Here is a 22,052-nt window from a genome sequence, read left to right as displayed (position 1 = left end):
ACGTGGAGCGTGGAGCTGCTATTCGAATTTACTACGCCGCCTCGACGCGATTGGCTGGTTCGCGGACAGCGGCGCGACGCGATTGGCCAGTCGCCCGCCAGCCCCGCGCCTGGTTGGCCTGTGACAGCGCGGAAACGGGGAGTTAAAGAGTCTGTGCCTGTGGTGGGAGCAGGCCTGGCCCTCGGGAACGCTGGAGCCGCCTTTGGGGGGCTTCCTTTTCCCCCACTCCGTTAGGTACGTTCTTTGTAGTTCCTGGCTTTTCTCCTTTCTCGGGTTGGAGAGCTCGCTTTCCCCGGCTGCGGACCCGCCTGCCCGCTAGACCTCCGGGATGAATGGGAGCAGCGAGGGGAGTAGGTTCCTGGAACGGAGGGACACCCAGGAAGAATGGTAGCGTGGCGTGGCGGTGACAGGTGTGAGTGCCCTCGGCTCTTCAACCCACGGAGGCCAGCTGCGCTTCCGCCTGCCAAGAAGTGGACTCTTCTTTTTCCCTCTTTGTAGCTCTCTTTGCCTGGCCCCGACGTGATGCTGTCTCGTCTTCTACCCCGGGGCTCTTAGCGAAAGGAGGGCGAGGAGACCACCCAAGGCCGCTAACTTCTTGTCTCCCATCAGTCACACTTCTTTGACGGGGCTCAGTTTGCCAGAAAGGCACACCTGCACAAGCTCCATCGTCTCTCGCTTGCTGTAAATAATTATTGTTTAGTAACTAACTGCAGCTTGATGGGGAATTGCTGGGGTATCCGGAAGGTGTTCAGCGTGGTTAGAGACTTAATGTAATGGTATAAGACCTCTTAATGTAGGTGCAAGGCCTCTAGTTGGAAGGAATTTTGTGCCTATTTTAATACTTGGTTGCCTCGGTGAAAGCAGACCCGAACTCACTCGCATTTGGTTTAACTGTTACTTAGATGCCATTTACATTCTCTGAGCTTAATTCCATAAAATGGTATCACTAATACCCTACTTCTCTGGTTTTCAAGGTTATTGGGAGGATCACTTGAGAAAAATGTATGTGATGCTTTTTGGTAAACTAGATAAACTGGCTCCAACGGCGTCAGATTTTCAGTTAATTTTGAGAACTGTTTGTTGAATAACATTTTAATTATCAAAATGAATGTCTATGGAACTTTGTAGTTCTATTGTATGTACTTCTGATTTCTTTTTAGTTTTCTTCTCTGTGCTATGGGAGATGTCAAAGAACCAAAAATGCAAATAACACCGGAAACTCCAGGAAGGATCCCTATTTTAAATCCTTTTGAAAGTCCTGGTGATTATTGTAGTCTCCATGAACAAACTGTCTCCACTCCTGTTTTTAAATCAACAAAATTACCAGTAAGTTACTCTTGACTAGTGTTCACAAATAATTTTATTTATTTATTTAAAAATACATCTTTATTGATTTCAGAGAGGAAGGGAAGAGGGGGAGAGAGATAGAAACATCAATGATGAGAGAGAATCATTGATCTGCTGCATGCCCCCCACTAGGGATGAATCCCAAAACCTGGGCATGTGCCCATGACCGGAATGGAACCCCGGACCTTTCAGTCTGCAGTCTGATGCTCTAGCCACTGAGCAAAACCGGCTAGGGCTACAAATAATTTTAAACAAAAATATCTTTCTTTACAAAGTAAGGGGAAATTTACCATGGAGCATATATTACTTGGAATGTACTTTTTTAATTGTAACATTCATTATAATCTAGTGTTTGAGCTAAAAATAACTTAGCTAGGAGTTTTTAAAGTTACCATTTCTCTCTCTCTCTTTTTAAAAAAATAAATGACATGTTAGCTTTTGTGCTATCTATAGTTGGTGATATATAAATATAGATACCATATTTGAGAAGAAGCTGTGTCATCTAATTATCCACTCTCCTTTATTCAGCAAACATTATTTGAAGGCTGCTATGTGTCAGATACAGTGCTAGGCATAGAGATTACACTGCAAACAAGTCAGGGTCATTAGACACAAACTCCAAAGGAAATATACCCTAATGCAGGGGTCAGCAAACTTTTTCCCACAAACAGTAAATATTTTAGGCTTTGCTGATCATCTGGTTATTATAACAACTACTCACCTGTGCCTTGTATCACAAAAGTTGTCATAGGCAATATATAAACATATAAACAATAAAGCTTTATTTATGGGCCCTGAAACTTGAATTTCATGTAATTTCCATGAAATACTAATATTTTGGGGGGCTTTTGTCAACCCTTTCATAGCTTGCAGATTGTATTATGGGATAGACACAACTAAAGTAGCAACTTCAAAAGAATATATGTGCTGACTGTCGTTAAGCACAAGGGTGACAGGGAAGGGAACGTGCTCTGGGGGTTAGGGAATGCTTAGTCACGTTAGCTTATTTTACTGTTAACCGGCTCTCCTGGAGAATTTCTTTTGAAGTCTGATCTTCAAATCTAGTAAATTATCTAGAAAACTGCAAATTGTGTGGCTGTTTATGCTACTTGTTCATATCAGCTTGAAGCAGGCATGCAGAGGGAAGTTTTATTTATACAGTGTATATTGATTCATTACTCTGACCTCATTTTAATTGAATCATGTTAAATATTAGTTATCTGTTAGTCTTAATAAAAATAATGGAATGACTGCAACTTCATCCTAAAAGCCAGAATGTATGGTATCTTGGGTTTTTAAGCCTGAATTTGTAAAAAATATATTCTGAATTACAGTTTAGGCCCTAGCTAGGTAGCTCAGTTGGTTACAGCATCATCCCTATATGCCAATGTTGCGGGTTCAAGCCCCAGTCAGGGCACATGCAAGAATCAATCAATGAATAAGTGTTTGGTTTATTAGATAGTTGGATATAGAAAGAAGCACGGGTTATTCATAATTATTTTATGGATCAACTATTTAATGAGCTTTTGCAGGCACTTCTATGGTTAGGACTTTAATTTCAGTTCATTCTTATTGAAAGTAAAGACCTTAGGTAACTAAGAGATTTTTACTTTTATTTGGACATCACTGGTGAGTGCTAACTGTACATTTTCTATACCTTTAATATTCTACTATGAATTTCCTATTATTATGTAATTTTAAAAATCACCCAGAGGGAAGATTTGATATTTTAAAAGAGATACAGTCAAGTCAATATTTAGTGTGATTTCATTACCACTTGTCATTTAATTTAGTAATAAAATCAAATTTAAAAATATGAGGTGATGGAAAAAATAAATTGAAAATAAATAAATATGGTAAATATAAAGTGTAAGATATTTTTTATACTATAACTATTCTCATTTTTGAAGTTGACATTGGTTAGCACTTTGATGCACTATTTTAGTTTGCTTTTATTCATAACCTCACTTTCTTTTATTAAGACTCCAGGGAAATTTAGATGGTCTATAGATCAACTAGCTGTAATAAATCCTGTAGAAATAGACCCAGAAGACATTCATCGTCAAGCTTTGTATTTAAGTCATTCTCGGTAAGTTTTCCCTTCTTGCACTGAAGTGTGATAACATACTCTCACATGAAGAGAGAAGGAAATTCTGAAGTTGAATATTTTTATGTGGAAAAATTGTGATACAGATTATGTTATCTAAATGAAGAGTGAGTTCAAAGAACTACATCCAGAATGATTCTCCTTCAAACAGTTGCAAATCTAGGTAGGAGTCCTGTTCTTTTAGAGGTAAACTTCTCTTTCTGCCACTTATGGGACAACTCTGCCTCTTCAGCACCTGGAAGAGGGGAGGGCATTTCTACACGATTGTGGCTTTGGCCATTGGATTGTTGCTTTGTTTTTTTGGTGGTGTAGGGTAAAGCACATTGCTGTTTCATTGCCACATGCATTTAGAGAAGACTTACCAAGTTAAGACACATTGACTGGACAGGAAGAGTATCTTTTAGCAACAGAGAGAGCTTTTATAGACATCATCCAACTTTGACATAGGATATTTGGGGATCTGAATTATATTGTCTTTAATTCAAGCTAGTAATCAGAGGAGCCTTAACTTCTTTGTTGATGTATTGTGTAGGTTTCCAAGCACTAGTGTTCCTCTGACTTGAGATGCTTAACTATGCCTGGTGTAATGAGAACATGCACTTTGGTGGAACAGACCTAGTTTTTTATTACAAACAAGAGGCCCGGTGCATGAATCCATGCACAGGTGGGGCCCGCCGGCCTGCCTCGATGAGGCCCCAACGGGCCAGGCCAGCGGTGGGGAGAGGCCGCGGGCAGTTAGCCGGCCGCCTCCGCCCCCGATCGGGTGTTGGGGGCTGATCCGGGCCCGTATCAGGCTAGTTGGCTGCCGCAGTGCGCGTCATAGCCACCGGTCATTCTGGTTGTTCCTCCATTCCGGTCGCTGGGCTTTTATATATAACAGATTGTAATGATCCGTAATTACAAATGACAGATAAAAGTTTCATTAAGAGTTTGAGAGACTGTTGTTGTCAGTTTCCTAGTCTAATTTTTTTTTTATTTGAAAAATTTGAATAGTATGACCAGCTTTTAATTTTTGGTCCTAAGATTCATGTGTTGTTAGTCCAAAATAATAGGTAATTCTTTCCCCATTAAAATTCACTCTCTCAAAGATGTACACATACTGAGATGCTCTTGCAAATATTTGTCTTGGCTTGGTAACTTGATGACCATTCATTCTTAATTAATTATGTCCATCTAAAGTGTTGTAGAAAGGAATAGAATGGAGAATGAGCATAAACGAATTTTAACTTAAATCTAAATACCTTTGAAAGAGGTGAAAAAACTATTAAAAGCAAGTGATTCACAAATAAGACTAATTTTTTATTTCACACAAACTGTATGCTTTGTTTTGCCTCTTCTCTTTATATATGCATGGAAAATATATACAGGGAACATGTATACATGGAAAACTGTAATCTGTCAAGAGATATTTATTGAGCACTGAGGCACTGTGAGGAACACTGAAGAAGTTTAGTATATTATTCCTGCCCTCTAGAGTTAACAGTACTGTTGACCAAAGTTGTGACACAACATTTCTATACTAATTAATGATGCATTGTGTGGGTAGGTTTATGAATCTTGGTGTATATCAGTAGATATAGAATAGGAGTTAAGAGTGAGAAAACACCCTAATTTTAACTTACTAATGTAATTCCATGAATGGTTATCGCTCCCACCACATTTAGTGAGTATACTTTTAAAACAGGCTGATTCATTCTTAGCAATGACTTTCAGTGTCTCTTTCTGTCTAATTCAGGTTCCCTAATGCAGTGCTGCCCACCCTTTTCATGCCTTGCTACACATAAAAATAACTGTAAGGCATGCTGGTGTAAACAAATGAGTCTGTCCATACAGAAGGTGAACAGCCCTGAACTCCTCCTCCAAGAATCCATTCAGGGCATACCTGTAACCTATATGCATCATGCCAGTGTTCTGTAATATACGTACACATAATGTCAGGATACTGTACCCTCCACGACTTGTTACAGCCTTCCTTGATCTGGCCCTACAATATTTAGCCAGATTGATATTCTGCTTCCAGCAGTTACCTGGATATTTCAGGTCCTTAAAGTCCCTCTAATGAAACAGCAAAAAGGTTTCTGAAAGACCTATGCTAGATCAGGGCTTACTAATACTATATGCTATTATGTACTGTCATTTTGACCTGGTTATGTTCATGATGGGATTGAATTATCCTCAAAATGGCTGTTGTTCAAGCTGGGATATGAGGATTATCATTGAAGTCTTTCTCATAACTCCTTTATTGAAAAATCCACTTGACTTTAGTTTCTAAAAGGTATACATAATTATATAAGCTTTGTTAAGCCACAAACATATATAAACATATATATGAAAAAAAATTTGAGAGATAAAAGTGACTTACTAATTTATTGATGGAAAGCAAATATTCTTTCCTAGAACAGATTAAAGAAGTGGTCCTACAAGGCTAACTGCTGAGTCCTTGGCAAGTTTATGCCTTGTGCTTGAGACCCGACATTTTTTATTATCTCAGCTGATAAATTTGTGTTACTGTAATTGCATATTGTATCAAAGTGAAAAAATTCATTTGGACAAAATTTTTTGTTGATATTTTATTTCATTTTTAATATTTTTGCCTATTCAGCTGTCTAAGAGTGATAGTTTCTATTTCAGAATAAGAGTTGATTCTAAAATTATGACTGATAAACTTGCTATAATTGAAGAAAATGAGTTTGGACACTTTTTATATTTCTATGGAATGAAATACTTAATATGTTGTGATTAAAAGATAAAGTTTATTCAACTTCCATTATGTTGTTAATAGCAACTTTTGTAAAGTATTATTAATATAAGCCTCTTAAAAGAAAATGTTCAAACTGTGAATGAAATAGAGGGAGTTAAGCCTAACAGTGCAATGCTGAATATATAAATAATATCATTAACTAAATATGATATGATTCCAATTTTTCTTTTAAAATGAGCTTAACATTTGCCAATTTTCAAGAGAAAGAAGTTATTTCTTTTAAAGGTTATTATTTTAAATGTTCAATCAGCTAAAGTAATGGCCTGGTTATTTTTCTTCTTTATCTTTGTATAGAATAGATAAAGATGTGGAAGACAAAAGACAAAAAGCCATTGAAGAGGTAACTTAAAACTGTTACTGATCATTAAAGTAGTTAAGCATCAATTTCCCATGCATGTCACCTCTTTTAGGAAGACTTCCTTCAAACCCTTTACTGTGCTAGCGGCACACCAACCTGCCCATTCCCAGCTGAATTAGTGCCCCTCTGTCCTCCCCTAAGACCAATGTTTCTCAGCTATTTCAACACCTCATACTTACCTATACTATTGTGATGGTTGATTTAGTGCTTTTCTCCGTTAGAATGAATTCTTTTTTGCCTTAGATTGTGCTTCATTCATCTTTTCATTCTCAGGGTATAGCACAGTTTGTGCCTTCCTGTGCCTTCAGAATATTGAGTAGCACAAACTTCTGTTTCGAGTTGGAGTTTATATAGAGGAAGTTTTAGGCCGTGAAAATCTAGATTGGCATTGGTTTTATCTTTTGTTGTTGTTAATACTTGGATTTTTAAGGCAATATATTTAGTGAAGTAAAATGTCTTACTGATAAGTAGAAGTAGAGTATTTTAAAATAAAAATAATGAGTTTTTCACTTTTGCTTATTTGCTGAACTTTTAGAGTGCAAGTTAGGGCTACTTATCTAGTTATTTCCTCAAAATCTTTATGTTATGGCAACATCCCTTATTCTTCCGTTTTCCCTTGCTAGCCTCCTCTGCCCACCTCTATTCCTTAGCTATACTTGGCTCTTCTGTTCCCCAGAAGACTTCGGCTATGGTCTATTCAGAGATCAGGCCCCTGCTGCATTTATTTTTGCAGTGTCAGTGTTGTCATCTTGTATTTCAGATATAGCCTGTTTATTAAAAAACTAGTAGCCCTGCCCATGAATCCTTGCACCAGTAGCTCTCTGTGGGGCCTGGCCGCTCCGCGCCCGCTGCCCAGAGGCCCTCCACGGCTGGGGTGGAACGCTTGCCTCGTCACCACGGCGACGAAGCAAGCATTCTGCCAGGCTGCTCACGCTGCCCGCTCTCAGCGGCCGCCCCCCTGGGCCGGGATTGGGGGACTCTAGCAGGGCTGAAAGGACTGGGCACCGCCATCTTGTGGCTATGGGTGCTGCCATCTTTGTGACAGCGTGATGGTTAATTTGCATATTGCCCATTTATTAGATAGGATAATTGCACATGCTTTACTCCAAACAATATCTACTTTGTAATCTACCTAGTAATTCACAATTTTCATTCTGATCCAATCACTTGATTCCTCCCCAGTTGAATATTCTCAGACTCTTTCCCATTTCCCAACATTTTGGAAAATATGCATTCTTTTTAGAACCCTCAGCTTTAAAAGGAAATTCATCAAAAGACTTAAGAAAATAAAGACATAGTAAAGATTAGGGTCAGTGTATCAAACAGCTTAAATTTTTTCATGTTTATATAGACATATTTGAAATAGAATAAATACACACACATTGTAAAAAAAAATAAAGTTCAGACTGCAAATAAAAAATACCGGATGAAAACCAGGTATTCATCCCACCTCCTAAAAGTAACTCTGGAACATTTATACTTACACATTAATTTTAGCATGCAATAAATTGTAGTCTTTAAGTATTTTACACATATAGGGTCATCCTTATATTTTTTGCATCTTTTTAATAATTTTTATTAGCTATTTTTTTATTATCAGCATATACCAATTTTTAGTAATACCATAGTATTCCATTGTATAAATGTATCATCACCTAATGCGGCCTCTGTTGATATTTAGGTTGTGTTCAGTGTTTTTCTATCATAAATAATGCTTCAGTGAACACCCTTGTGTATATATATATATATATATATACACTGAGTGGCCAGATTATTATGACCACCTGACGTTTGTAGGCAAATTAGCCATACACTGCATCGTATGGGATATGGAAGCCGAAGGCCTGTTTGAACACCTTTGCTGTCTGCAGTTACCAAGATAAAACGTCTCCAGTTCGCATGGGAACACAAGGATTGGACAGTCGAGCATTGGAAAAAAGTCATGTGGTCCGATGAATCACGTTTCCAGTTGTATCATGCAGATGGCAGAGTGAGAATTTGGTGGAAACAGCATGAAAGCATGCACCCCACATGCATGAGTTCAACCCTTCAAGCTGGTGGGGGCAGTGTTATGGTTTGGGGCATGTTTTCCTGGCATGATTTGGGCCCTTTAATTCGTGTGGAACAACATCTGAATAGCACAACATACCTAAGTATCGTTGCTGATCAAGTTCATCCTATCAAGTTGATGGCGTATCCCAATGGAGATGGCTTCTTCCAACAAGACAATGCGCCATGCCACGGTGCTCGTATTGTGCAGGAGTCGTTTCAAGAACATGAGGGAGACTTTACCTTGCTTAGGTGGCCCCCACAATCACCAGATCTCAATCCAATTGAGCATTTGTGGGACGGAGTTAAAAGCCATCAAGCAGCTGGTTCCACAACCATCAAATCTCACAGAACTGGACAGTGCTATTCATCAGGCATGGTGTCAGATTCCTCGCATCACCTTTCAACATCTCGTGGAGTCAATGCCAAGAATTGCCGTAGTATTGAAGGCAAAAGGTGGCCCAACGAAGTACTGATTGAGTGGTCATGATAATCTGGCCACTCAGTGTATATTTGTGTTGTTGAAATGGACTTGCTAAATTAGAGGCTTTGAGTTTTCACTTTCAGTATATTTTGCCATCTTGCCCTCCGAAAAGGTTGTACCAATTTTTACTCTAACTACATTATGATACTTTCTGTTTTCTCTATCTGCAATACTGGTTATTACCAACCTTTTAATTTGTGCTACTCTTATTACTTTAAAGTTTTGTCTTGTTATTTGGATTTGTATGTCTTTTATTTTGAGTGGACTTACGCATGGCTTCATAATTTTTGGGGTCCTTTATTTATTTTTTTCTTCTGGGAATTAACTATATCATAATCTCTGCCCATTCTCCCCCCAACTCCCTTTTACATCTTTTCCTCATTCATTATAGGTAGTTTAGCAAACTTGGCCTTTGTTATAGGTATAGCAAAATACAAAGAGTTGCTGCAAAAACATAGAGAAAAGGGAAGAATACAGTATTAGGCTTAATTTAATTTCTAGAATGAAAAAGGAAAGACATATATCCAAATACTCTATCTCCATTTGATTATACTAGCCAGTAGAGTGCTGGTATAACAACTGGCCATTTGGTTATGGGAAGAGTATGAGTTTTAGTGGTTGCTGCTATTCTGATGTAAATGTTCCAGCTGCGGCCAATTTTAAGTTACTAACGTATCACTGAATGGGAAAAGAATTGCAATGATATACCATTATATGTAGGCGTTCCACCAGACAGATCAAAAAACATAACCTTGGACATAGATATTGGTAATGTAGTAAAATAGTTAGCAAGTAATGATTTTGAGTATTTATTAAATTTACCTTTGATATAATTTATTTAATATAATTTATGAATTTATACCATTTTTAAAATTTGATAATATTTAATAACAAATAATTTGATTTTCTTTTATTTTAGGGGAAAAAAAACTGACAAACTCCTGAAATTACATAGCAAATATTATCATCCAGAGTTAGCCAATGACAAGCATATTAACATTGGTCCCGATTTCTTTTGTAATATTTAATATTTTTTAAATTAAATTTATTAGGGTGATATTGGTTAATAAGATCACATAGGTTTCAAGTGTACATTTCTATAACTCAGGTTTGCTTGCAGCTTATTTTATTTTTAATATTAACTTGGCCAAAATTCCTGAAAATTTAATAGTTAGATTTTGAGAGCCAGTAGAAACTAGCTCCAGCACACCACTCATACTGGCTTACTTGTATATGACTATCTCCATTTATTCCTTCCTCTTCTTCATCCTCACTTTTGTAAACATTCTCCATCAAAAACAGTTGGGGAAGAAATTAAAAATATTTTTCTATGTTTAATACCTTAGCTTAATATGCAAGTTTCAAATTTAAGTGGTTGATTTACAGTATTAAGATTTCTTTTGTTATATACTTTAAATTTCTTCCATTTTACCTTTGGTCATTTGTGCTTTTAAATCTTAATTTTTAAAATTATAACTATTAAGTCAGTATGTAAAATAACATGGGGACCTTTTTATATTTTGGGGAGAATTTATGTCTTATTATATGACTTTTATCTTACTAGTTTTTCACTAAGGATGTTATTGTGCCCTCTCCTTGGACTGATCATGAAGGGAAACAGCTTTCAGAGTATCATTCCAGTAAATGTGAGTGTACTAAAAATCATATGAATAAAAAGCATAAAATTATAAAAATCAGTGAATGTAAAACAACATATAGTGAAGTGCTAGTTTACCTGCTTTGGTAAGTAACTTGCTATAAATTAAATTTCTGAGGATTTAACTACTTAAGGGTTTGAATTCAAAATTTGACTAAAATTTACTGAATTTGTTTTTTTTTGACCATTGTATTCTGAATTTAACTTTTTCTTCATGACCATTGTGAAAATCAGTTATATAATGATGGTCATAGGTGATCCACAAATGCAGAAATAGTTGGTGTTGAATATAGAGATAGTGAGTCCCTCCAGAGCAGAAAGTAGGTTTTGTGTCTTCATCTGGAGTAGGTTTACTTGAAGCTTATTTTAAAAGAATGGGACTTCCCACAAATTGGCAGTTACAAAATAGTCATGGGGGATGTAAAGTAGAGCATGGGGAATATAGTCAACAATATTGTAATAACTATGTGTTGTATCAGGGGGTACTAGACTTATCAGGGGGATCACTTGGTAAGCTGTATAAATGTCTAACCACTGTGCTGTGCACCTGAAACTAATATAGTAGTAATATTGAATGTCAACTGTAATTGAAAAATAAAAAAAGAATGCGATTTCCCAAATTCAGTTTTCCTCAGCTGTGATGAAAATCCAGTGTGTGCCATATCCGTCTTGGGTGTTTCAGGTCTCATGCTTGGGACTTAGGGGCAAAGGGAACTGACGTGAACATGAAGCTTCTGCTGCCTGGGTGCTGGGAATAGTGAAGTTCTGTGTCTGGACGCAGAAGCCTCATGTCTTCCAGCATCCATGGAACGTTGACACGTTAACTTGTCATTGTGCAAGTAGGGTGCAATCTCAGACCTTTCACAGTTCTTGACATGGCAGCCCCTAGCCAAGTGTGGCTTTTTAAAATTAAATACATTTAAATTAAAAATTTAGATTCCTAGTCACATTATTCACATTTCATGTTTAAAGTGTTTGGTTTGTAGCCTAAAGACCAAGGACATGATAGGGTCCCCATGGAGTGCCTTGTTCACATGTGCCTTATAGAAGGTCACACAGCCTACAGTAAAGAAGACATTTCAATCTAGGATTTTACTTTTTACCCATTCTGATAATATTTAATCAGAGGCTTGAACTTATTCACCCATCCCACCCACTTACTCATTCACCCATTTATTTAGATTTGTTAGGTTACTGGGCTTTATTTATTCTGTTACTATATTTTAAGTTTTCTGAGGTTTTTTTGTTTGTTTTTTTTTTGGTCTCCTTGCTTTTTACTTTTGCTTATATTAGTCATTTTTATCATTAAATATTTTAGTTTTTTTTTACCTGTTGATTTTCAGATTATGAAGCTTAATATTTAGTCATTAACTTTTAATTTTTTTAATTATTTGCAGCCGTATTTTTTATTTCTGCTGTGAAAAAGACTGAGCATGGTTTTATTTATCAAATTTTAGGTTTTGTCAAGATGATCTGACATTTTAATTCAGACAATTTATCTAAACCCATTGTTCAAAAACATTAGGCAACAGAGGATCTGTTTGAGGATGACTAACACACATCCCAACCGTTTAAGATTGACATCATGGAGAGCAACCACATTTTCCTAAAAAAGTATTACTTGGTGCCTCCTTATTTGCTATATAGTAATAACCCGTCAAGTTTTATCCTTGTGCTCCCTCAAAATTAAAAAAAGATAAACATAACAAAAAGCAAATTATGTACGTATATATGTAGACATGTATTTTTTTTTAATGTAAAATAGAAGTTTCCATAGCCCTGTCCAGGTAGCTCAGTTGGTTGGAGCATCATCCCACTACACCAAGATTGCGGCTTCAATCTCTATTCAGGGCACATACAAAAATCAACCAAGAATGCGTAAGTGGTGAAATAACAAAGTGATGTTTCTCTCCTCTTTTTTTCTCTCTCTCTGAAAAATATTTAATAAGTCAGAAAAAAAAAACTTTTTATTGATTATGTAGAAAGAGGAAGGGACAGGGAGAGATAGAAACATCCATGAGCAAGTCATTGATTAGCTGCCTCCTGCATGCCCCCCACCAGGGATCGTGCCTTGACCCGGAATCAAACCGGTGACCTCTTGGTGCATGGGACAATGCTCAGGCAACTGAGCCACACCTGCTGCACAACAAATAAAATAAAAAAAATTTGTTTAAGTTTCCACTTTATTCATTTTTTTACTCCAGAAAATGTAACGCTAAGTAAATGAAGAATATAAAATGTAGGATTTTTCACTTAAAATGTTTTACAGGTATTAACATAACTAATGAATCTCCAATTGGAAGAAAGCTGACCATCTGTTCTGAGAAGAGTAATGGTGGGTATGAATATATTCTGAAAAGAAGTACCTTGCACATTAAGCTACATTTCATTTTAAATTCAGTTCATGTGATAACAATACGCTGGCATTGAAATTGCTTATTTTTTTATGAATGAGCTATATGAGAAATGTCTTTTAAAATTAATCAGAATAGATACATCCAGTCATGTTTTAGAAATAGCAAGTATGTTGTTTTGTTCAAAGCATAAGAATTGATTTCTGATTTTGAAAATCTTTGTGATTTTTTAATTTGTTAATATTGGGAGACTTATCCACAGATATAGGCTGGCTTACTTTTTTATTCAAATGCCAGCAGAACAACCAGGAGTGAACTTGAGCTATTAACAGGTTTATATCAGTGCTAGCAAGTACGGAAAGCCACTTACAAGAAGATGACATATTACATAAAAGAATGTATAAATGAATTAATTGAGTTTAGCTGGAACATCATGGGGAGATGGTTGATTGGGAACCACATGGTAAACTGTATATAATATGCTTGCATGATTTATCCGTGTTTGTATTTTTGTATCTGCTTGTTTCCAGTTGCTTGTCAGACATTGCTGTCTCTTCCTGTGGATTTTAATTTAGAAAATGTATTAGGTATGTATTGTTCTTATTTAAACCTCTAATAACTTAAACAAAAGGTTTTGTTTTGATGGGTTATTATAAATGGAAATATGTGGCAGTGCCTCTTTCAAAAGAAGTGGGGAAATCATACTAAAAATTTTTTTTTAACCTTCCCTGAATAAGTGAACTTTACTATAGACATAAACTATTTATGGACGTATCTTATTGGTACTACTTATACTAATAATAAGCACTCAAAAAAGAAGAAATAATTTCAGATTTTAAACATCACATATGCCATTAAACTTTGTCCTATTTTTTGAAAACAATTCAAATATATAGTAGTACATGGTGGTTAGTACATGGTGGTTTTTAAAAAATCAGATAACTGAAGTCTAATTGCTCTTCAAAATAACTATAGCTTTGCCTTTTATTCTGTTAACCTTAAATGTAGGTGACTATTTTAGAACTGATGAATTTGCAGATCAATCTCCCGGAAACCTCAGTTCTTCATCCCTCAGAAGAAAGCTATTTTTAGATGGCAATGGGAGTATCTCTGACTGCTTACCTCCAGCTTCTCCCAGAAGTCGTCACAGTAGTGCTCAAACATCACTTGAAGTTTTTTATTCAATAGATTTATCTCCTGTACAGGGTAGGAGCCCCGTGCAGACACCAAGTTCGGTAAGAAGTGTATTAAAATGTGGTTGGCTAACTTTGCTATAGATATATTTGGATCTTGGTTGCCCATATTGCACTTGAAAAATGGCCATTTGGGTTCTATATTTCATAAGGATTATGTTTACATTTTGTCATTAGTCAGGAATGTTTTCGGTCATACTTTCCAATTTTGCATTTAGAAATATACAGGATAACCAAATTTATCATGAATCTCAGAGAATTTCAATGTAAGTTATTTTCTGAGTTATGTAAGATTTTTAGTATAACACAGCTGGATTGGCATTAATGGAGTAATTGAATTTAAATTTTTCATAAACAGCTGATTAGTATGAAATATAGTGGTTTTTTTGAGCTGTGTGTGTGTGTGTGTGTGTATACATAAATATATATATATTTTAAATATATTTTATTGATTTTTTACAGAGAGTAAGGGAGAGGGATATAGAGAAACATCGATGAGAGAGAAACATCAGTCAGCTACCTCCTGCACACCTCCTACTGGAATCGAACCCGGGACCCTTGAGTCCGCAGGCCAATGCTCTATTTACTGAGCCAAACCATTTATATTTATATTTATATAAAAAATATTTATATTTTTTTACTAGCATATTCTGTTTCAAAACTTTTCTAGCTATCTTCTTAGCTGTCCTTGCTACAAAATGCCTTGACTTTTGGTATCTGTACTTTGGGGAATGACCAGAGTTTGCATGATCTACTTTATAAATGTGTTTTGAAGATGAAGATGCATGTGGTATAATAGAGTTGAGGAAGAAAACTATATAATTTTTTGTTTTTATCATAGGGGCAGTTTTCTTCCAGCCCTATTCAGGGTAGTGCAAAAAAATACAGTTTGGGAAGTATAACCAGTCCTTCAACTATTTCTTCACCCACTTTCTCACCAATTACATTTCAGATAGGAAAGACACCACTTTCAGGTATGTCTCATAATACCAATTTAAATTTTTATATTATCAATTTTTGTTATTGTAAAGGCTCCTTTTAGCTTGTTCTAACTATAGAGCTCTAAATGACTGCTAAGTTTTAAAATTTAGAAACTTTTTTTTTTTTTACAAAAAGAACAGTTTAACTTCCAAAACAGTGTCTCGGCAAAGTTCTCTGGTAAATTCAGATAATTTGATTAATAGTATTTATATCAAACATTCTTATAAAGGGAATCAAAGAAAGATGGCAGCTTTAGATATAAGTGGGTTTGATTTTGCTTCTGATCTATAGCTTCACACTTTGGTAACCGGATATTCATATATTGCAAACATATATTTTTTTGAGTAAGGTTTTTAAAGAAAATACAGTATGGAAAATTTCAGAGAAAGTATTTCTCTTTGCAGTTTGTCAATTTCTGTGGAAAAGATGATAGCACTTTTGAAAATTATTCACAATAGAAAAAGCCTATTCATAGTAAAGAAAATTGGAAAACTGAAAATGATGTATTTTGTTAGTTTTTCCATTGTGTGTGTGTATGTGTGCGTGTGTGTGCGTGTGCATGCGTGAACCCATGTTAAGAGTTACACATGCACAATTCTCTATCATGCTTTCTTGGCAAAACATTTTATGAATTTTTTCATAGGTCATTTATTGTCTGAAACCATGAATTTGAATCACTGTGTAATACTCCATTTCATGGATGTGGTATTTGTTTTCAGCTGTTGGTAAACATTTAAATTGTTTCTAATATTTTTAAATAACATAACTATTGATTATCTTTGTTTGTACATCATGTTGTACATATTTATATCCTTAGTAAATTCTCAAAAGTGGAATAATTTGGTCAAAAGGGTTGAATATTTTTAAGGCTTGATGAATTTCATCAAATTTACTTCATAAAAAGTTGCATCAGTTGAAATTTTCATCAATAGTGTATGAGAAAGTCAGTTTCTCCCCATCCAGAAACACTGGCATTAACATTCTTTTTTAAAAAATCCTCGCCCAAGGGTATTTTTCCATTGATTTTTAGAGAGAGTGGAAAAGAGAGGGAAAGACAGAGAGAAATATCGAAGTGAGAGAAACACATCGATTGGTTGCCTCCTGCACGAGCCCCAACCAGGGCATGGTCAGGGCGGAGCCTGCAACCGAGATATGTGCCCTTGACAAGAATTGAACCCGGGACCCTACAAGCTAATGCTGTACCTACTGATCCAAACTGGCTAGCGCTTTCTTTTTGAAGTTTGTTAATTTGGTAAATTACAACAAGGTCCTTTGCTGCTTTAATTTTTTAATCTCTGATTATTATGACACTGAATTCTTGCTGAATGTTTATTGGTCATTTATTTTGGGGTAGGGGATTATTATTTTAGTAAATTTCCCAGTCAATGTTTTTGGACCTCAGTTGACCACGGGTGACTGAAAGCACAGAAAGCAAAACTGTGGATAAGAGAGGCTACTGTATTTCTTTTATCAGATTCAGCTGTTAATGTGTAGCTGGCACATGATTTGTCCAGGATCTTCTTTGTATATGGACAATCTATCTATACTAATAAAAGGCTCATATGCAAGTCATGGTGATGCCCTCACACCGTAATGACCAATCAGCAGGAGTCTGGATGCGCAGCAGGCACGGTGGGCAGGGCTGCGTGCGTGGCGGGGGATGTGAGGCTGCATCTTCTGCCCGGTGCTGGCAAGGGATGTGACGCTGTAATTGTTTATTTATTAATAAATTTATATATTATTTTCATGTACATTTTACTAATTTTCTTTCATCTCTGACACTTCTATCATAGAGAAAGGGCAAATAGCAATATTAAATATTTCCTCTAATTCCCTTGTAATGTGCATGAATTTCATGCACTGGGCCACTAGTATTGTTATAATAGCAATATGCTTGTGAGGAAATAATTCTCAGGGAGTACTCTTTAATTTAAAAAGAGAGAGTGCCACAGAAAGAACCTTGTCTTACTTATTGAGACACATTCATTTGTGCTATTGGGTTTGTTTTCAATTACAGTTTACATTCAATATTACTTTCAGATATATATCATAGTGGTTAGACAATCATATACTTTAAAAAGTGTTTCCCCAATATTGTCAATACCCACCTGGCACCATACATAGTAATTACATTATTGAGATATTAATTACTACATCCCCTATGTGTGCTTTATATCCCCATGACTATTTTGTTACTACAAATCTGTAATTATCAATTCCTTCACTTTTTTCACGTCGTTCTCCAAACCCCTTCTCCTCTGGTAACCATCACACTGTTCTTTATGTTTCTTTGTTCATATTGTTCTCTACATTCCATATATAAGTGAAATCACATGGTATTTGTCTTTCTCTGACTGACTTACTTCGCTTAGCATAATACCCTCTAAGTCCATCCATGCTGTCACAAATGGTAAGGTTTCATTTTTGTTTATGGCTGTATATATTCACTCGTCTGTTGATAGGCACCTGGGTTTCTTCTATATCTTAGCTATTGTAAATAACAAAAAGATAACCTACTGAATGGGAGAAGATATTTGCCAATGATACATCCAATAAGGGGTTAATATCCTAAATTTATGAAGAACTCATACAACTCAACACCAAAAGGATGATGTTTTTATCCAGTTAATATATGGGCAAAGGACCCGAATAGACACTTTTCCAAAGAGGCCTTATTGATGACTAATAGACATGAAAATATGCTCAACATCACTAATCATCAGAGAGATACTAATTAAAACCATAATGAGATAGTCACCTTACACCTGTAGAATGGCTATCAGCTATAAATCAACAAACACTGTTGATGGGAATGCAGATTGGTGCAGTGACTATGGAAAACAGTATGGAAGTTCTTCAAAAAAATTAAAAATATAACTGCCTTATGACCCAGCAATTCTACTTCTGGGTATATATCCAGAGAAACCCCAAATACTGATTTGAAAGTGTATATGCACTCCTGTGTTCATTGCAGTGTTATTTACAATAGCCAAGATATGGAAACAAGCCATGTGCTGTTTCTAACAACAGAATTTTACTTCAGTAAACAACACAACTGTTAATAGGAATCTATTTTTTCTGTCATGAAACATGATTACCTTTTAGGAATGGCTTTTCCATTTTTATGATTTTATGATATAATTTTTCCCTCCCAATCTTTTAGAACAAAGGAAGCTTGCTTTTCATTCTCCTGATGCTTCATCTGGAATAAATTCTAATGGAATTAGTAATCCATGTATCAGAAGTCCTTACATAGATGGCTGCTCACCAATTAAAAATTGGTCTCCTATGAGACTTGAGATGTATAGAGATGGTACTCAATATCGGACCTCACTGCTTAAAATACCTTTTACCCTTGAGGCTCACAGTGAACATGAAGAAGATAAAGCAAATGCTCCTTCCACAGATGCCTCATCACCTGCCATGGACACTACTGGCATCCACCTGCGGCAGTTGGATAGCGATGCTTCTCCTCATGGCACACGTTTAGTAGTGACTTCCATGTCTGTTACACAAAATCAGTCCAGTGCTTCTGCAAAAGTCCTAGCACTGCTGCAGGATGTTGAAAGTGAGAAGGAGAATAACACTGTGGATATGGTTGATCCTATAGAGACAGCAGATGAGAACAGTTGGATTAAGGAGCCGGTGGATAATGGGAGTTCACCCATGACTGATTCCTTGAGTGGGATCGCCTTCACTATTGAAAATTCTCATATGTGTATGTCACCTCTTGCAGAAAGCAGTGTAATTCCTTGTGAAAACAGTAACATTCAGGTAAAGTATATTCATATTTTGTAGTTCTTTACTTGCTCCCTTGGTGTTATTTAAGCCTTCCTTTTCTAAGACTCTGGTAAGAAAGGAAATGCATTAAATGTGAGGACTACAGCATTTATTTGGAGTAGGAAACGATGAGAGCAGAGAAGAAATCAAGCAGCTCTGTTTTTTTTAAAGAAGAAGGAGTCAGGCACCTTCTCAGGATTAATCTTTCATGTGGAACTAGTGCTAAAGGAATTCAATTTCCTATATACCATTTTTGTATTTTGAAAATGCAGTTTTGGTTTTCCTTTGTAATATTTAGTGAGAAAAAAGTTGAGCTTAGAGCACTTTTATGTATTTTTTTGATACTTTTTAAAGAATGATTTCATAACATTTTTAATTTTATAATATCTGGTAACAGGAAAGTATGATTCATTTGACTTTATAGCCAGCACTTACTTTAGAAAGACACTTGTTCCATTAATTGCCATATTCTTTGAGCTAAAAATTTTGAAAGAACTTTAAAATAATCAGAAAGGCAATTATTACCTGCCTTTTCATAATAATAATGCTTAGGTAATTCTTACTATATGCCTAATATAATTCTGAGCACTTTGCATGTGTTAATTTGTTTATAATGTTCACAACAATCCTGTGAAATAGGTGAAAAATTATCCCCATTTTACAGATGAGGAAACGGAGGGTATGGGAGGTTAAGTAAATTGCCATATAGCTAGTAAGTGGTAGAACCAAGATTTGAATCCTGACACTCTGGCTTTAGAGTTCATATAGTTTAATCCAAGTTGATACTGACTCATAGCAATAACTACTACTTACGCTGTGTTTCAGTATGCCAGGCAAGGCACTCTCATTTAATTTTCACAACAACCCTCTAATGCTTTAGTGCTATCAGTTTGGGCATGCTAAAATTTAAAACTCATGGAGGGATTCTAAATGACCCCAAATTAACCTTTTGCACTCGGATGTCGAGTGTGACTCGACACAGTTAGCATTAGAATAAAGGAATCGAGAAAAAAGCAAGCGAGTGCAAAGGGTTAAATAGAATCTTTTGTTCATATTTTTGTGCCTAAACTGTATATCCTGACTTATAGGATCATTGCTAAAAAAATAAAATAAAATAAAATACACTAGAATTACTTCTACCAATTTAGCTTCTAAAGTTGGTTCTTAAATGAAAAAGCACATACAAACTTGGTTTTAAAGGTATTGTGAGCTTATTTTTCTCACTACCTCTCTGCTTTTGATAGCATTATAGAAGAACTAGATGCCTGGTGCATGAAAATTCATGCACAGGGAGGGGGTCCCTCAGCCCAGCCTGCCCCCTCTCACAGTCCGGGAGCCCTCAGGGGCAGAAGGAGACCCGGCGATCAGGGGAAGGCAACGCCCTAGCACACCTCTGCTGCTGCCACTGCCGGCAGCGCAAGCCTTGGCCGGCCCTGGTTACCTGAGCCCCAGGCAGCCCTGGGCGCCTGGGTAGCCGCCATCCGAGGCTTGCCTGCACCTCGGGCCGGCCCTGGGGGACTGAGGGGACTGGGCGCCACCACCTTGTGGCTGTGGACACTGCCATCTTTGAGGGTGTGGCAGTCAATTAGCATATTCCCTCCTCATTGGCTTTGGGTGCTGCCATCTTTGTGACATGTGAGGGTCAATTAGCATATTCCCTCTTTATTAGATAGGATTATAAAATACTTTCATTGAAATACACCATCCTAGCCATTGGAAGCCTATCTCTCTACTAAATTTTCATCCACTCTAGGAAGATGATGAATACCTGCAGGGATACTTCAGTTCATTTTGGGACTTCTCATCCTATATAATAAAGAGCTAATATGCAAATTGTCGTCCTGCCCTCACGCCATCACACCTTAACGGTTCAGACACTCAACACTGGGAAGAGAGGAATGGGGACCAGCCAGGCTGCGGCCCGGGAGAGGTACAAGCCGCCCGCCCCACAGTCCCAGGAGCCAATGGCTGCACCTGCACCTGCGCCTGGGAGAGGGACAAGCCACCCGCCCTGCAGTCCCGGACACCAGTGCCTGCACCTGTGCCTGGGAGAGGGACAAGCTGCCCACCCCACGGTCCCAGGTGCCAGTGCCTGTGGCTCCAGCCCAGGAGAGAGACAAGCCGTCTTGCCCGCGGTCCCAGGCACCTGCGGTTGTGGCCTGGGCGAAGCCGCCTGCCCATGGTCACCTGCGGCTATGGCCAGCCCAGACGAAGCTGGCCTGGGTCCTGGGTTCCTGCGGCCAGCCAGAGGAGAGAATCCTGGGTCCCAGGTGAGGGGCGAGGCAGAGGTGGTTAGGGGCGATCAGGCAGGCAGCAGGCGAGCGGTTAGGAACCAGTGGTCCCGGATTGTGGGAGACAGTCGGACATCCCCCAAGGGGTCATGGATTGGAGAGGGTGCAGGCCGGGCTGAGGCCCCCCCCACCCCTGCCCCCGTGCACTGGGCCTCTAGTACCATTATGAGCTTCTTACTGTATTGAGCAAAAATACAGTTCTTTGCTGACAGTTAGTTTCAATGTTACCCTTTGTGCCATATAAATCATTTTGTAATTTTAAAATGTTTTCATACATTCTTATTTTCCTATGACAGAGGTAGCTTTCAAATTTGAAGACAGACGTATTTTCCCAGGGTCTTTTGACTTGCTTTATTGTGCATGGGTTGGCATCCATGTATTGTACACTGCTACCATCCTGGAAAATCCCTTCACATACTGGGAATCCCCTTAACCTCTCCTGTGTTCTGTATTCTGTTTTTATATCCCCCTCTTCTCTTTCCTAGTTTATTTCTCACTTTATTGGAACACATTTTTTTGGTAGCTTTCCAAAGACGAAGTACATTTTCCAAGATACTAAATTGCATGTCTGATCATGTATTCTTTGTCGTCTCACATTTGAGAATCCTATCTAATAAAGAGGGAATATGCAAATTGACTGTCACACCATAACAAGATGGCTGTGCCCACAGCAGAGGCAGGGATTCTGTA

At 37.3% G+C, this 22,052-nt stretch overlaps 1 protein-coding gene across 1 annotated transcript in view; it reads left to right on the top strand.

Annotated features, from left to right (window-relative positions):
* Positions 1–143: 143 nt before the first annotated feature.
* Positions 144–22,052, top strand: part of BORA (BORA aurora kinase A activator) — a 29,268-nt gene continuing 7,359 nt past the window's right edge. The window contains 10 exon segments of the mRNA XM_079778993.1: positions 144–234; positions 1,161–1,326; positions 3,330–3,436; positions 6,510–6,555; positions 10,671–10,752; positions 13,033–13,098; positions 13,648–13,704; positions 14,126–14,352; positions 15,152–15,284; positions 18,455–19,065. Coding sequence (XP_079635119.1) covers positions 1,177–1,326; positions 3,330–3,436; positions 6,510–6,555; positions 10,671–10,752; positions 13,033–13,098; positions 13,648–13,704; positions 14,126–14,352; positions 15,152–15,284; positions 18,455–19,065 — 1,479 coding nt within the window. The 5' untranslated portion in view covers positions 144–234; positions 1,161–1,176.

The sequence above is a fragment of the Cnephaeus nilssonii genome (genome assembly GCF_951640355.1).
Source record: "Cnephaeus nilssonii genome assembly, chromosome: 8".
In the NCBI taxonomy this organism is placed as follows: Eukaryota; Metazoa; Chordata; class Mammalia; order Chiroptera; family Vespertilionidae; genus Cnephaeus; species Cnephaeus nilssonii.
This window is presented reverse-complemented; position numbering and strand designations above follow the sequence as displayed.